The 15,669-nt window shown below is 41.8% G+C and overlaps 1 protein-coding gene across 1 annotated transcript in view; it reads right to left on the reverse strand.

Moving 5' to 3' along the window:
- The window catches only part of wnk2 (WNK lysine deficient protein kinase 2), an 89,697-nt gene that overhangs the window by 30,443 nt on the left and 43,585 nt on the right, over nucleotides 1-15,669 (reverse strand). Inside the window, 3 exon segments of the mRNA XM_034166479.1 lie at nucleotides 7,833-7,946; nucleotides 8,490-8,612; nucleotides 9,071-9,874. Coding sequence (XP_034022370.1) covers nucleotides 7,833-7,946; nucleotides 8,490-8,612; nucleotides 9,071-9,874 — 1,041 coding nt within the window.

A 15,669-nucleotide genomic window follows, 5' to 3' on the forward strand; every position in this document is an offset into this window, starting at 1 on the left:
TAAGTCCAGATTTATTGTTTCATTTTGGCTTAAGTGTCCCTCGTTAGTGCCGTGTGACAGGGGCATTAGACTGATATTCACACCACTGAAGCACTCCTCATTCCTTGTGGGTTAACAACAACGACAACAAAATTACTTTCCAATACAGCGTGGATTTCACCTCCAGTGACCATTTCACTCCCTGGAAATCTGACAGCTGAGCAGGTGTTTCTAATCATGCCAAACACGACAGCGAGAGGATCACTAACCGGAAGTCTCGGTTTCAAGATGGCGGCAGATCTTGAAACGGCACTGCTAGCTGTTATCGCTGTTAGCTGAGAGCGAAAGAAAGTCGCATAACGATGCCACTGCCTAAATGGGTGAATTTAAGCTACCATATGAAAGTATTGATGTGGATTCTGATACAGAATTACCGTTTCACATGTGATGGATTATCACATTTGATGGATTACTCCACGCCCTGACTTACTGTCGTTGACAGTAAGCCTCGTCGGCCAAATTACCTACAGAAAAATAAACCATGCAAACGATGGAATTGAATAGGAATGGGAATAACCCCCTTGTGTTTGATGATTTGTGGACATTCATGCTGTTATATGGTCGCAAAAAGCTAACATGTCACCGTAAATGAACGTCCGCAAACCATCAGACACAAGACGGTTATTTCCTAATTGTCCTGCATAAATATCTTTGCCTTGTTAAATGATGCAGACTTTTTCCTGTAACACTGCTTGAAGGGTCTCTTTGGGGTTGATTTTAAGCCCATCTTCAACCTAAAAAGGCCAAACAAGCAGATCCTTAATAACAGCAGGCCATATCAGAATCATTCCTCCACCTTGTTGGCATCTGACTCGAAGTGGTGCTGTAGTGATCCAGCCACAGGTCCGTCCATCTTGCCTATGAAGAATCACTCTCATTTCATCTGTCCATAAAACCTTTGAAAACTCTGTCTTCAGATATTTGTTGGCCCAATCTTGATGTTCAACATGTGGGTTTTGAGCAGTGGTGGCCATGTTTCAGCCTTCCTTACCTTGGCCATGTCTATGAGCACTGAACACCGAGCACTTCTGGACACTCCAAGTAGGTTGCAGTTCTGGAATATGGTGGCACTGGAGGATAACAGGTTCCTGGTAGTGTCATGTTTAATTCTTCTCTAGTCTTTTGCAGTTCATTTGTGTCTTTTCTTCTCCATATTACTTGTGACGCTCTTCAATTTTTATTTAATTTTCAATTTATTAATTTATATAGCGCCATCTCATAGTCGCCCCAAGGCGCTTCACATAACACAGTTTATGACAACACAAAGTAATTTAAAATCTAAATTTTAAATCAAAAGGGCACAATAAAAAGGTAAAACACAGTAGAATAAAAAGAAATTACAAAGCAAATATAAAAACAGAATAGATTAATGACAAGACAGTCTAAAAAAAGTCTTCAGTCTTGATTTAAAAGTCTCCACCGTCAGACTGCCTAATAACTGCAGGTAGATCGTTTCAAAGAGTAGGGCCACAGTAGGAGAAGGCTCTATACCCCACAGATTTTTATTCACCCTTGGAACACACAAAAGCCCTGCCGCGCAGGTACGTAGGGCTTAACCAAGTCCGCCAGGTAGGAAGGAGCCAGTCCGTGAACAATTTTATAGATCAGCAACAGGACTTTAAAATCCAATCTGGCAGAAACCGGAAGCCAATGAAGGGACACCAGAATGGGGTAATGTGGTCAAAGTTTCTACTTTGTGTCAAAAGTCTGGCAGCAGCATTCTGCACTAATTGAAGACCCCGAATGCTAGACTGCGGCAGACCAGAAAATAAAGCATTACAATAATCCAATCTGGAAGAAATAAATGCATGTATCAAAGTCTCAGCATCAGCCATAGACAGGATGGGACAAATCCTCGCTGTTTCGCAGATGAAAGAGGGCAGTCCTCGTAATATCTCTAATGTGGGAGCCAAAGGATAATGTAGGATCAAAAAGTACCCCAAGATTTCTCACTTTGTCCGTATGATGTATAACACACGAACCAAAATTAAGTGCCAACAGGTCAAATTGATGCCGATGTCTGGCTGGACCAAGAACCATCATTTCAGTCTTATCAGAATTTAAGAGTCGGAAGTTACTAGACAACCAACTTCTCACAGATACAAGGCAATCTTCTAAGGATTTTATATGGGTAAGACTATCAGCAGTTATCAGCATGTGTATCATCAGCATAGCAATGAAAGGTAATCCCATAATACCACAGAATATGCCCAAGGGGCACTTTATAAAGTGAGAAAAGCAAGGGGCCTAACACAGAGCCCTGTGGAACCCCAAATTTAGTTTCACCAAGGCCAGAGGTAGTGTTATTATACACAACACAATGAGAACAACTGGACAAGTATGACGTTAACTAAGCAAGGACACTTCCAGTAATCCCAAAGTAATTTTCCAGCCTATCAAGTAAAACACGATGATCCACAGTATCAAACGCAGCACTAAGATCTAAAAGCACTAAAACCATTGTGTGTCCAAATCCACTGCACACAGAAAATCATTCACCACTCTAATAAGCGCTGTCTCTGTGGAGTGATGTTTTCTAAAAGCAGACTACAGTGGCTCAAAAAGATCATTCTCAGTAAGAAGACACTCTTACACTCTTGCTTGCCTCTACTGGTGGTTGGCTCTCACTGCGGTATTGTATCACTTCCTGTTCCGGAGCACAGCGGTGTTTTGCTGCATCTGTTAGCTGTTTAATCTGCGCAGTTAGATTGATCTAGATAACGATTTGTTTCACAGTGTAATCTTCACGTGCCTTAACTAAAGCACTCCCTCTGCTGAATCACCTCTAAATAATTTACACATTATTCACTTTGTGTGTTTTTAGGAATCCGCTAGCTTAGCACAGCTACTAGCTCTTAGCCGATTTAGCATGGTGGCTTCTCCTGTCTCTCCCGCACTTTTCTGCTCTGGGTGTGAAATGTTTAGTTATTCCTTGGCCTCCTTTAGCAGTAATGGTACTTGTAATAAGTGTAGCTTATTCGTAGCTTTGGAGGCCAGGCTGGGCAAACTGGAGACTCGGCTCCGCACCGTGGAAAATTCTATAGCTAGCCAGGCCCCTGTAGTCGGTGCAGACCAAGGTAGCTTAGCCGCCGTTAGTTCCCTTCCAGCAGATCCCGAGCAGCCGGGAAAGCAGGCCGACTGGGTGACTGTGAGGAGGAAGCGTAGCCCTAAACAGAAGCCCCGTGTACACCGCCAACCCGTTCACATTTCTAACCATTTTTCCCACTCGGCGACACACCCGCCGAGGATCAAACTCTGGTTATTGGCGACTCTGTTTTGAGAAACGTGAAGTTAACGACACCAGCAACCATAGTCAATTGTCTTCCGGGGGCCAGAGCAGGCAACATTGAAGGAAATTTGAAAATGCTGGCTAAGGCTAAGCGTAAATTGGTAAGATTGTAATTCATGTCGGCAGTAATGACACCCGGTTACGCCAATCGGAGGTCACTAAAATTAACATTGAATCGGTGTGTAACTTTGCAAAAACAATGTCGGACTCTGTAGATTTCTCTGGGCCCCTCCCCAATCGGACCGGGAGTGACATGTTTAGCTGCATGTTCTCCTTGAATTGATGGCTGTCTGAGTGGTGTCCAAAAAATGAGGTGGGCTTCATAGATAATTGGCAAAGCTTCTGGGGAAAACCTGGTCTTGTTAGGAGAGACAGCATCCATCCCACTTTGGATGGAGCAGCTCTCATTTCTAGAAATCTGGCCAATTTTCTTAAATCCTCCAAACCGTGACTATCCAGGGTTGGGACCAGGAAGCAGAGTTGTAGTCTTACACACCTCTCTGCAGCTTCTCTCCCCCTGCCATCCCCTCATTACCCCATCCCCCGTAGAGACGGTGCCTGCTCCCAGACCACCAATAACCAGTAAAAATCTATTTAAGCATAAAAATTCAAAAAGAAAAAATAATATAGCACCTTCAACTGCACCACAGACTAAAACAGTTAAATGTGGTCTATTAAACATTAGGTCTCTCTCTTCTAAGTCCCTGTTAATAAATGATATAATAATTGATCAACATATTGATTTATTCTGCCTTACAGAAACCTGGTTACAGCAGGATGAATATGTTAGTTTAAATGAGTCAACACCCCCGAGTCACACTAACTGCCAGAACGCTCGTAGCACGGGCCGAGGTGGAGGATTAGCAGCAATCTTCCATTCCAGCTTATTAATTAATCCAAAACCCAGACAGAGCTTTCATTCATTTGAAAGCTCGACTCTCAGTCTTGTTCATCCAAATTGGAAGTCCCAAAAAACAGTTTTATTTGTTATTATCTATTGTCCACCTGGTCGTTACTGTGAGTTTCTCTGTGAATTTTCAGACCTTTTGCCTGACTTAGTGCTTAGCTCAGATAAGATAATTATAGTGGGCGATTTTAACATCCACACAGATGCTGAGAATGACAGCCTCAACACTGCATTTAATCTATTATTAGACTCAAATGGCTTTGCTCAAAATGTAAATGAGTCCACCCACCACTTTAATCATATCTTAGATCTTGTTCTGACTTATGGTATGGAAATTGAAGACTTAACAGTATTCCCTGAAAACTCCCTTCTGTCTAATCATTTCTTAATAACATTTACATTTACTCTGATGGACTACCCAGCAGTGGGGAATAAGTTTGTTTACAGTAGAAGTCTTTCAGAAAGCGCTGTAACTAGGTTTAAGGATATGATTCCTTCTTTATGTTCTCTAATGCCATATACCAACACAGTGCAGAGTAGCTACCTAAACTCTCTGAGTGAGATAGAGTATCTCATCAGTAGTTTTACATCCTCATTGAAGACAACTTTGGATGCTGTAGCTCCTCTGAAAGAGAGAGCCTTAAATCAGAAGTGCCTGACTCCGTGGTATAACTCACAAACTCGCAGCTTAAAGCAGATAACCCGTAAGTTGGAGAGGAAATGGCGTCTCACTAATTTAGAAGATCTTTACTTAGCCTGGAAAAACAGTCTGTTGCTCTATAAAAAAGCCCTCCGTAAAGCTAGGACATCTTACTAATCATCACTAATTGAAGAAAATAAGAACAACCCCAGGTTTCTTTTCAGCACTGTAGCCAGGCTGACAAAGAGTCAGAGCTCTATTGAGCCGAGTATTCCTTTAACTTTAACTAGTAATGACTTCATGACTTTCTTTGCTAATAAAATTTTAACTATTAGAGAAAAAATTACTCATAACCATCCCAAAGACATATCGTTATCTTTGGCTGCTTTCAGTGATGCCGGTATTTGGTTAGACTCTTTCTCTCTGATTGTTCTGTCTGAGTTATTTTCATTAGTTACTTCATCCAAACCATCAACATGTCTATTAGACCCCATTCCTACCAGGCTGCTCAAGGAAGCCCTACCATTATTTAATGCTTCGATCTTAAATATCATCAATCTATCTTTATTAGTTGGCTATGTACCACAGGCTTTTAAGGTGGCAGTAATTAAACCATTACTTAAAAAGCCATCACTTGACCCAGCTATCTTAGCTAATTATAGGCCAATCTCCAACCTTCCTTTTCTCTCAAAAATTCTTGAAAGGGTAGTTGTAAAACAGCTAACTGATCATCTGCAGAAGAATGGTCTATTTGAAGAGTTTCAGTCAGGTTTTAGAATTCATCATAGTACAGAAACAGCATGAGTGAAGGTTATAAATGATCTTCTTATGGCCTCAGACAGTGGACTCATCTCTGTGCTTGTTCTGTTAGACCTCAGTGCTGCTTTTGATACTGTTGACCATAAAATTTTATTACAGAGATTAGAGCATGCCATAGGTATTAAAGGCACTGCGCTGCGGTGGTTTGAATCATATTTATCTAATAGATTACAATTTGTTCATGTAAATGGGGAATCTTCTTCACAGACTAAGATTAATTATGGAGTTCCACAAGGTTCTGTGCTAGGACCAATTTTATTCACTTTATACATGTTTCCCTTAGGCAGTATTATTAGACAGCATTGCTTAAATTTTCATTGTTACGCAGATGATACCCAGCTTTATCTATCCATGAAGCCAGAGGACACACACCAATTAGCTAAACTGCAGGATTGTCTTAGAGACATAAAGACATGGATGACCTCTAATTTCCTGCTTTTAAACTCAGATAAAACTGACGTTATTGTACTTGGCCCCACAAATCTTAGAAACATGGTGTCTAACCAGATCCTTACTCTGGACGGCATTACCCTGACCTCTAGTAATACTGTGAGAAATCTTGGAGTCATTTTTGATCAGGATATGTCATTCAATGCGCATATTAAACAAATATGTAGGACTGCTTTTTTGCATTTGCGCAATATCTCTAAAATTAGAAAGGTCTTGTCTCAGAGTAATGCTGAAAACTAATTCATGCATTTATTTCCTCTAGGCTGGACTATTGTAATTCATTATTATCAGGTTGTCCTAAAAGTTCCCTGAAAAGCCTTCAGTTAATTCAAAATGCTGCAGCTAGAGTGCTGACAGGGACTAGAAGGAGAGAGCATATCTCACCCATATTGGCCTCTCTTCATTTGGCTTCCTGTTAATTCTAGAATAGAATTTAAAATTCTTCTTCTTACTTATAAGGTTAGGGTACCATACCACCCCAATAGAGCGCTTCGCTCTCAGACTGCAGGCTTACTTGTAGTTCCTAGGGTTTGTAAGAGTAGAATGGGAGGCAGAGCCTTCAGCTTTCAGGCTCCTCTCCTCTGAAACCAGCTCCCAATTCAGATCAGGGAGACAGACACCCTCTCTACTTCTAAGATTAGGCTTAAAACTTTCCTTTTTGTTAAAGCTTATAGTTAGGGCTGGATCAGGTGACCCTGAATCATCCCTTAGTTATGCTGCTATAGACTTAGACTGCTGGGGGGTTCCCATGATGCACTGAGTGTTTCCTTCTCTTTTTGCTCCGTATGCACCACTCTGCATTTAATCATTAGTGATTGATCTCTGCTCCCCTCCACAGCATGTCTTTTTCCTGGTTCTCTCCCTCAGCCCCAACCAGTCTCAGCAGAAGACTGCCCCTCCCTGAGCCTGGTTCTGCTGGAGGTTTCTTCCTGTTAAAAGGGAGTTTTTCCTTCCCACGGTCGCCAAGTGCTTGCTCACAGGGGGTCGTTTTGACTGTTGGGGTTTTTCCATAAGTATTGTATGGCTTTTGCCTTACAATATAAAGCGCCTTGGGGCAACTGTTTGTTGTGATTTGGCGCTATATAAATAAAATTGATTTGATGTGATTTAAGATGGGCTCTTGACTATTTACAACAAAACTTTTGACTGTTCAGTGATCAAGCCTCAACAGCTTTGCTGTTTCTAGAGTGCTGCATCCCTCTCTAAAACATTTTACAATTTTTGATTTTTCACTGTTAAATCTTTTTTTGGCCCATTTAGGCTGAGGGAAAGAAGCTGCTCAATATATGCCAAAAATGCACCACTTTCAGCCACACCCTCCTCCATTACCCAAATACATATCACTAATAAACATTCAGGCTAATATAGCTTGGAGTTAGAAAATATGCATAAACATGGTGATGAGGTCAGAATACTCACTTGCCTAATAACTGTGCATGCAGTGTAGACTGTAAAATACAGGCTTAAAACACGGGATTTTGAATAGCAAATTTCAGTTTTCTGATCAGCTTTTGGCAGGGCTACTAAAAAAGCTTTGGGGGGGCTTCAGCCATACTAAGCCCCTCTGAAGAACCACCTATGTAGGACCTTTACCTATTTGTCATTTCAACATTAATTACCGGAGGATGACTAGAGCAAATTCTGTCTATACCTTAGTTCCAAATTATTTTCCTGTCAGTAAAACACACCTGCGTGTTGATAGGCAGAGGCTGGAGAGGCGCAGGACCACCGGAGACTGACTGCGGAAAACTAGTACCATCAAGAGGACTCAGGTGAGATCCAGGCTGGTCAGCAGATAAAGACTAAGAAAGAAAATTAAATGACTGTTTTTGATCTGCTTACAACTTATTCAATTAAAAGAAACTGTCCTTTAGAAGATTTTCAAACTTGTCTTTAACAAACAAGTTGTACAGTGGGTCGACCTTTATGATGCATTTTTTCAGGGCGGCTCGTATGTTCTATAGACCACAGACAGTTATAATACATGACTGCGCTACGTGACACTGTATACAAGCTGGTTTGACATGTCATGAACAGAAAAGAAATTATGGGTGAAAACATGATAAATGCACTGAATTAGCAACCCTCTACTTACGCCAACATGCAGATATACAGACCAACAATACTAACATTAACATTTCATACTTTGCATTTGTTCAGCACCATACTATTACCTATATGTATATTCAACACAGTTAATACAATGAAATTAAAAAAAAAAACTTTTTTGTGTAGATTCATGAAATCAAGCATACAGTATTGTTGATGTGTGACTTCTGTTTATCTGCCTACTTGTGTTTTCGCACTACAGTTCTTGCCAGGGACTGTCGCAGTGCGTGCAGTACCTGCTCTTGGCTAAGCTGAGCGGTAAGCTGTGTCTGCAGAGGGGGTGCTGCTGCTGGGAAGTTCTGTGCCGTCTGTCTGTTGGGGTGCAGTGAAGGTGCCGGCGTAGCTGGAGCAGAAACCATCTTTCATAAACACAAAAGAGAGACCACGCTTACTGCATGTGATATGGTTTAATTCTCAAAAGAAGGTTATGCGCTACATAAATAGGTTAAAGCTTGGGAGGTGAAAAAATTCAGTATGCCAAAAAGCAAGGGTAAGTATGTGCAATAAAGCAGAGTGGATGCCTTTTAGAGAGAAGGGCAGTGGAAGTTTGTTTTTTTTTTAAAGGGGGGGCACAGTATTAATGAGATTAACCACCCATTTATGTTTATGTCTGCACCCTGAGTGAGCACTTTCGCTTACTCTTTGCTCTCTTACTATGCTATGACCCTCAACTGAGAAATCATTACTGTGGATGAGGCAGGAGCAGAAAGTGGCTGGCAAGGCAGCTGGTAGAATCAGGACAGCAAATAACCGCAGGGACCAGCGGCTACAGCGGACTAATGCTACAGCAGGACTTAGTCTGGGTTTTGTGACATACCACTGGATCTGGTCTGCCTTCACCTTCATGTGGCATAAATAGCAGCTTCTTGTCCAGATGTGACCACGAGAAAACTGTACCATCCAGGTTTTGGGTCTTGCCTGTATGGTCACCTACTGAGGAGGTAACACCCACCACCTCCCTGTGGCTGTGCACCAGATAACTGGGTCCTCGCTCATATAAAGTTGGGGAGCTGGTCCTGCGGCCAATGATGTGATGGAGACAGTGGTTGAGAAGAGTGAGGTCTCTGCTTTCACAGAAGCTCCTTGGGAGTACATTTGGAGTGGGTGAAGCCACCAGAGCACACCCTGGTGCTGTCTTAGAAGTGGCTGACGGCAAGAGAGTGCGTGAGGCTAATGGAGGAACCCTTGCAAGGTTGGGAGATGTGGGTGAGACTGGTGAATATGCTGGAGGAAAGTGGGCTGATGAGAAGAAAGAAGGTGCATGTGAGTGTCCTAAAGATCCGCTTCGTGTCGCCCTGTCCCTCAGGAGGTGAGACGTGCATGCCTTGCAGCGGTGGTGCAGGTGTGAGCTGCATGGCATGCTCAGACGGGGCTCTGAAGGACGCTGTAAATTCAAGAGCGGAGGAGTTGAAATGCAATGACTTGCTAAGTCATGATGACAGCGGTGATGGAAGAGCAAAAGAGGAGTTAACAGCGATGGATTCTCTGAGGGTTCTCTGTGTAGATCATGTGTGGGACACCGTAACAGCTCAATCAGGGAGGTACTTCCACGTCTAAGACACCCTGTGCTCCCCTTCATAATGCCGTTGTCACTGCATACAAAAGGGTCACTGTAGTGGTGCTGATGAGGCATTATTTCAAACAGAAAACAAACATTCTGTTATTTTAGAAGAAACACTGAGAACAAAATGATACATGTGAAGAGAAAGCTGCATGGTAGAAGATTTAGGGCCCTATCTTCAACTTGGCACAAAGAGGCATACAGCAAAAAGTGAATGAAAAGAAAAAATTTAAATCATATGGAAAAATGCTAAACTTCACCTTACTGTTGCAATGTTTCACCGCAGAGAGCTTTAGTGGCTGCTGTCCAATGGTGCACTCTGATACAATGGCACAGACCATCAACTCACCAGAAAATCTCGCACATACATCACCAATCAGCCATAACATTGTGTCCACCTTCCAAATAAATTGTAGATCCTCCTTTTGCCATCAAAACAGTTCTGACCCATCAAGGCACGGACTCCACTAGCAGTGTCAGGTGTAATGCATTACAAAGTACAAATTTAATGTGAATACAGTAACGCATTAAAAAGTAAGAAAACTGTAATTCAATTAAATTTATTTATATCGTGCCCAATATCACATAATTCAACCCAAGGTGTTTCACAAGGTTTAATGGTCCCTAAGTGTAGTATCTCACTGGGATGCAACAGCCTGCGAACAGCATCCGCGAGGAAATTCGTGCAGTTCGGCAGGAGGTTTTCAGCCATTCACAGTCCCCTTGCCTCAGTTGCTGCATGGGCGATGCGTACGCACACTTCATTTTAGGACAGACCAAAAAATTCACCACGATGAACTCCCTCATCAAATCATCAGGCAGGCAACTCGTACCCCTCACCATGTAGTGTCTGCAACTCAGAACATGCGCAACATGTGAGACAACTTGTGAGGGGTTGACACACTTTTTTTATATGATCAGAGAGGAACGGAGCTTCTAGAAGCGACTGAACACTCCAGCAGCCTCCACCCACCTTGCTCTGCAACTGGCCGGCACCCTCCTGGCGTGCGCAAGCCTAAGCAAGCTGGAGACATGAGCTGCACAAACCAGATTTTGTCTATTTACTTTATTTTCTGAGGACCGCAGACAGACCTCACCTGTAGCCGAGGCGATCCGGATTTATTGTTTTTATTTTCATCGTCTGTGACAACGTCAATAGAACTTGAGAGACGCAGCTCAGTGGACATCATTCTGTAAGTCTGTGAGTGGGTGTTCAGGCTTTTATTCTTTTTATTTATATTTGTTTATTTAATTATTATTTTCAGTGCTTTTCTGCCTAAAGTCAGGAGAATTTTCACAGCATCTTTCACAAAACAATGTTATAGCCCACAGCCATCCTGAGTACTGTGTGTGTGTGTGTGTGTGTGTGTGTGCGCAAATGTGTCATTATTTCAGATGCGCCAGTGACGCTCAACATCCATGAGGGTGCCGCATTGTATTCATATGCAAATCCTTGCGCCTGCAAAGACCGCGCCAGTGCCACTAGACTTTCGCATGTGTGCTACATGTCATATCATTGGTTCTCGCGTGGTATGTGTGCAGACTGCTCGAGATTTGTGGCCGGAATTTTCACTGCCACTCTATTGTTGAAGGCATTCAGCGAATAGTCGTCCATCATGCACACACGTCAGAAGGACCAATTCAGTGAGTTTCCACCTAAAAAATGTTATTGTCTTTTCACCTGTTTTCCCGCAATTTTGTGTCTCCTCCTCCTCTCCACCAGTCGCTCCTCAGTGAGATACTAGGCAAGCCCATAGGCAATAGTGGTAACCACACACACTGAGGAAGAAACCTCAAGCAGACCAGACTCAGAGGGGTGATCATCTGCTTTGGTCATGCTAAAAATTATTAAACAATATACAATTTTGTTTTTACAGTAATCAGTTACATTTGTCTCTAATCTCAAAAAAGTAACATGTTACTCTTTGAAATTCAATAATGACACTGCAGTTCCTAAGAGTGCTCACAAAGTTTACTGCATTCCCCTATCCACTTGTTAAGTCATAACTGACATGAATTTGCCTTCCTGGTCCAAACAAACACAAATGTACAATAGAACCATAGCAATAACTGAGCCAATAACTGTTTACTATCACAACATTCTTCTTTGACCTGCCAGAATGGGTGAAGAAAGGGCCAATCCTCTACTTTTTCAAGTCCAACAGAGCTGTGTCGGTCGATGTCCGTCCCGTTAGAATATTCAAGTGGATGGAGCAGACTTTGGTGAAAAAGAAGTCATACGATAGAAAATGGAAGTAATGGGTAAGAAGAGCTCATTCATTTTTATGTCCGCCAAAGATGTAATAAACTCATCAGTGTTTATTTATTTGTCTGTCTGACTGTTAGTAGGGTTACATCAAACCTACTCCACAGATTTTGATGAAATTTTCACCACAGATCCATATTAGGCCATGAAAGACAAATTTTGGAGGTGACCCGGTGTTGCCGACCGAACGGTCCCCCCTAAAAATTGGTCCACTCTGCCTTCACTGCGCATGCATCATTTGCAGTGCTGGGCACAGTTCCGCTAATTATCAAAGCTAATGTTTTCATTATCAGATTAGCTTTTCAGATAATTTTGAAAACCATCAGTGGATTAATTATCTCACGATAAATTTTGGTCCGATAACTTTTAGACCACTAACATTTATGAAGTTTGACATGAAAGATTTGAGTGTAGTAGATAGACAGTACTATCCTATGTAAAGAGTAATGAAGAACAGTACAAATGTTACATGAGACAACAGATGAGTGGCCTACACCACTAACAACAGGACAGGGCAGGTTTTGCTCCTATTGCCATTGCTGGAGAAAGTCTTTTCAAGATAATCAATTTTGCCTCTGTGTTTTTCAGATGACATTGCATGATTCAAATCCAGTTGTGCTGATCAACAGCAACTGCTCCTGTGTGGCTGGTTGTGGGATCTGCAACCACATAGTTGCATTGCTTTTCCAGACAGCCCATTATTCTGAATGAGGCATGTCCATTGTCCCTCCTGTCCTGTCGTGCACAGAGACAGAGCAGAAATGGCACAAACCCAGAACAATGGTTTGTCTCACTTGAATTTTAATTTGTCTTTATTTGTCACAGGTCACATAGCACACACATCAGTAGACACCATCAAAGACAACAGTTAACATTAGCATGCAGTCTTGCCGAGTCTCCCACACACACAAAAAAATCCACAGCAACAAACACACTCTTCACAGAAGTGCATCCTATAAATAAAATATGTGTTTACACCACAATTATTGCACCATTGCCCTGATATTGCACAGCCCTCTATCAAAGTTTGGATAAGTCATAAAAAGCCTTTGACATTCACATTATGTTATGTTGCGTTGTTGCCTTATTGCTTCATTGCCCTGTTAAAATATTGCACATCCCTCTAAGAATAAATTAATGAATAAATAAATACAATTTATGAATTACTATTTTATTAATTACTCAGCATCTAACACTTGTATCACTTTGTACAATCACTTTGACCAACACCATCTTTTAAATAAATAGGGGGTAAAGCCTGGACCTGTGGATGCAATGGTTGTCCTAAAGCCCAAACCAGGTGCTACTACAGCCAGTGGAATAAGGTATGTAGCACCACATTTAATAGACAGACTACAGTGTGTTAAAATAAATGTTAATGACTGTGTACTGTCATGGTAAATGGTAAATGGACTGCATTTATATAGCGCTTTTCCATCTGCATCAGATGCTCAAAGCGTTTTACAATTATGTCTCACATTCACCCCGATGTCAGGGTGCTGCCATACAAGGTGCTCACTACACACCGGGAGCAATAGGGGATTAAAGGCCTTGCCCAAGGGCCCTTAGTGATTTTCCAGTCAGGCGGGGATTTGAACCCAGGATCTTCTGGTCTCAAGCCCAACACCTTAACCACTAGACCATCACCTCCCCTAATTTCAGATTTCAGATCAACACTTTCATTTCAGATCAACACTTTACAAGGCCTACAGTGGTGTGCTTCCACACCCAGCTACCCTCAATCCTGGACCTGCTTATGCTGGAATGGAAACAGAATCTCTCCCACTCATCTGCACAATGAATATCTCAGCTGACAAGCCACTTGTGGACTCCATCTTTGGGAAGGTGCAAGCTGGCAGCATACTGTCCTTTCAACAACCACCACCTCCATCCAACATTGTTGTCATACATGGGGATGCACCCCCATCCCCGAGTGTGCCACTAGAGGGCTACCATCTAAGCCCAACTGAATGTTCATTTGTGCCAACCCACCAAGAACAGCTACATCTGAACTCACTGTTACCTTGTCACAGTCACACCTCATTGAGGAGGCAACAAGATGCCAAAGTGCTTCACCTGAGTGGCATTCACTTAGGAGAGAAAGAGTGACTGCCTCACTTTTCAGAGAGGTGAGCTATGTTAGAGGTCCAGAAACTGCAGAAAGAATCATACGAGGAACGACTGGAAATGGAAACGGGGGCTTTGAAGGATTATGCCGTTCTGAAAAACTTGAACTTAAAGTGTGGGCTGGTGGTCCACCCAGAGGCCCCATGGCTGGGTGCATCGCCAGATGGGCGTGTGTATGACCCTTTGGAATGCCCATCATTTGGGCTTGTGGAAATTAAATGTCCAAAGCCATATTGACTGCAAATTTCTGAAGGTGACACAAGGCCTTCACAAATTAAAGGAGGGTCATTGCTATTACTGGCACGTTCAGGGCCAATTACTGTTAACTGGAATGCAGTGGTGTGATTTTGTGATCTGTGCACGTGATGACATATTTGTACAGCGCATTTACAGAGATACCGATGTATTAGAAGAGCTGAAAAAGAAGTGCACCATGTTTTTCTTTTACACTTACATGCCAAAGTACCTGTCCATGCACAAGTAATTGAAAATGCAATGAAGACATGAACAATTTAAAAAAAAAAAGTTATTCAGTCTATTGTATTGATATGTATTCATTGTATTGAAGAGTTGTTTTCATTTAATTTTCACATTTTAACAGTAAAGGTAAAACAATATACAGTATGTACATATGTATTGTGTTATGTCAGTTTTAACATAAAAGTGAAAAGGTTACATTAGTGCTGGGCGGTATGACCAAAAATGTATATCACCGTATTTTTCTAAATTATATCGGTTTCATGGTATTTGACAGTATTTTTTCTTTTCAAGCACAACTGGGTGTTTGCCTTATTTTCTAATGATTTAGAGAATAATTACTGCAATAAAATGGCTTGGAATGGCATATTCTACTGTTATGAGGAGTGAATATTGTAGAAAAATGAATGTCCACACTAGTATTAATAAAGAGGAATCAGAATGCTTGATTGTTGTAGTCAAAATACAGACCTTTTTATTATGCAAGTTTTCCAACTTAAACATATTTTGAAAACAATGTAAACTATATGACTCATTTAACTCCTAAGTAAATTTAGTAACTCCAAAGTAACTGAAGTAAAACTTCTTTATTCCCTGAACATTCAGTAAGGAATCATCCATAAATAAATAAACAGAAAAGGTGTGCAGCTTGCTTTAACTTGACCTGCAGACGAGGAGGACGAAGCTCGTAGTTTACATTCCTGATATTCCAGGACATGTTTGCGGCTGAGGTGGTAGAGTAAATTGCTCGTGTTTCCTCCTCCTGCTGCAACTTCAGCGCGACAGCATTTGCATAGTATTGTAGTTTGGTCGACGTCGGACTTTTTAAACCCAAAGTACTTCCAAACAACGGACACAGCTCCTCGTTTCGATACAAGTTCTTCCGTTTCAGTTTCTCGTTCTGGTTGTTCAGTTTCAGAACTTTCCTCCTGTTTTGCCATTATGCTCACCACTAAACATCCGTTCACGCTACACGGGCTGTACT

Source organism: Thalassophryne amazonica, chromosome 3 (genome assembly GCF_902500255.1).
Source record: "Thalassophryne amazonica chromosome 3, fThaAma1.1, whole genome shotgun sequence".
Classification (NCBI taxonomy): Eukaryota; Metazoa; Chordata; class Actinopteri; order Batrachoidiformes; family Batrachoididae; genus Thalassophryne; species Thalassophryne amazonica.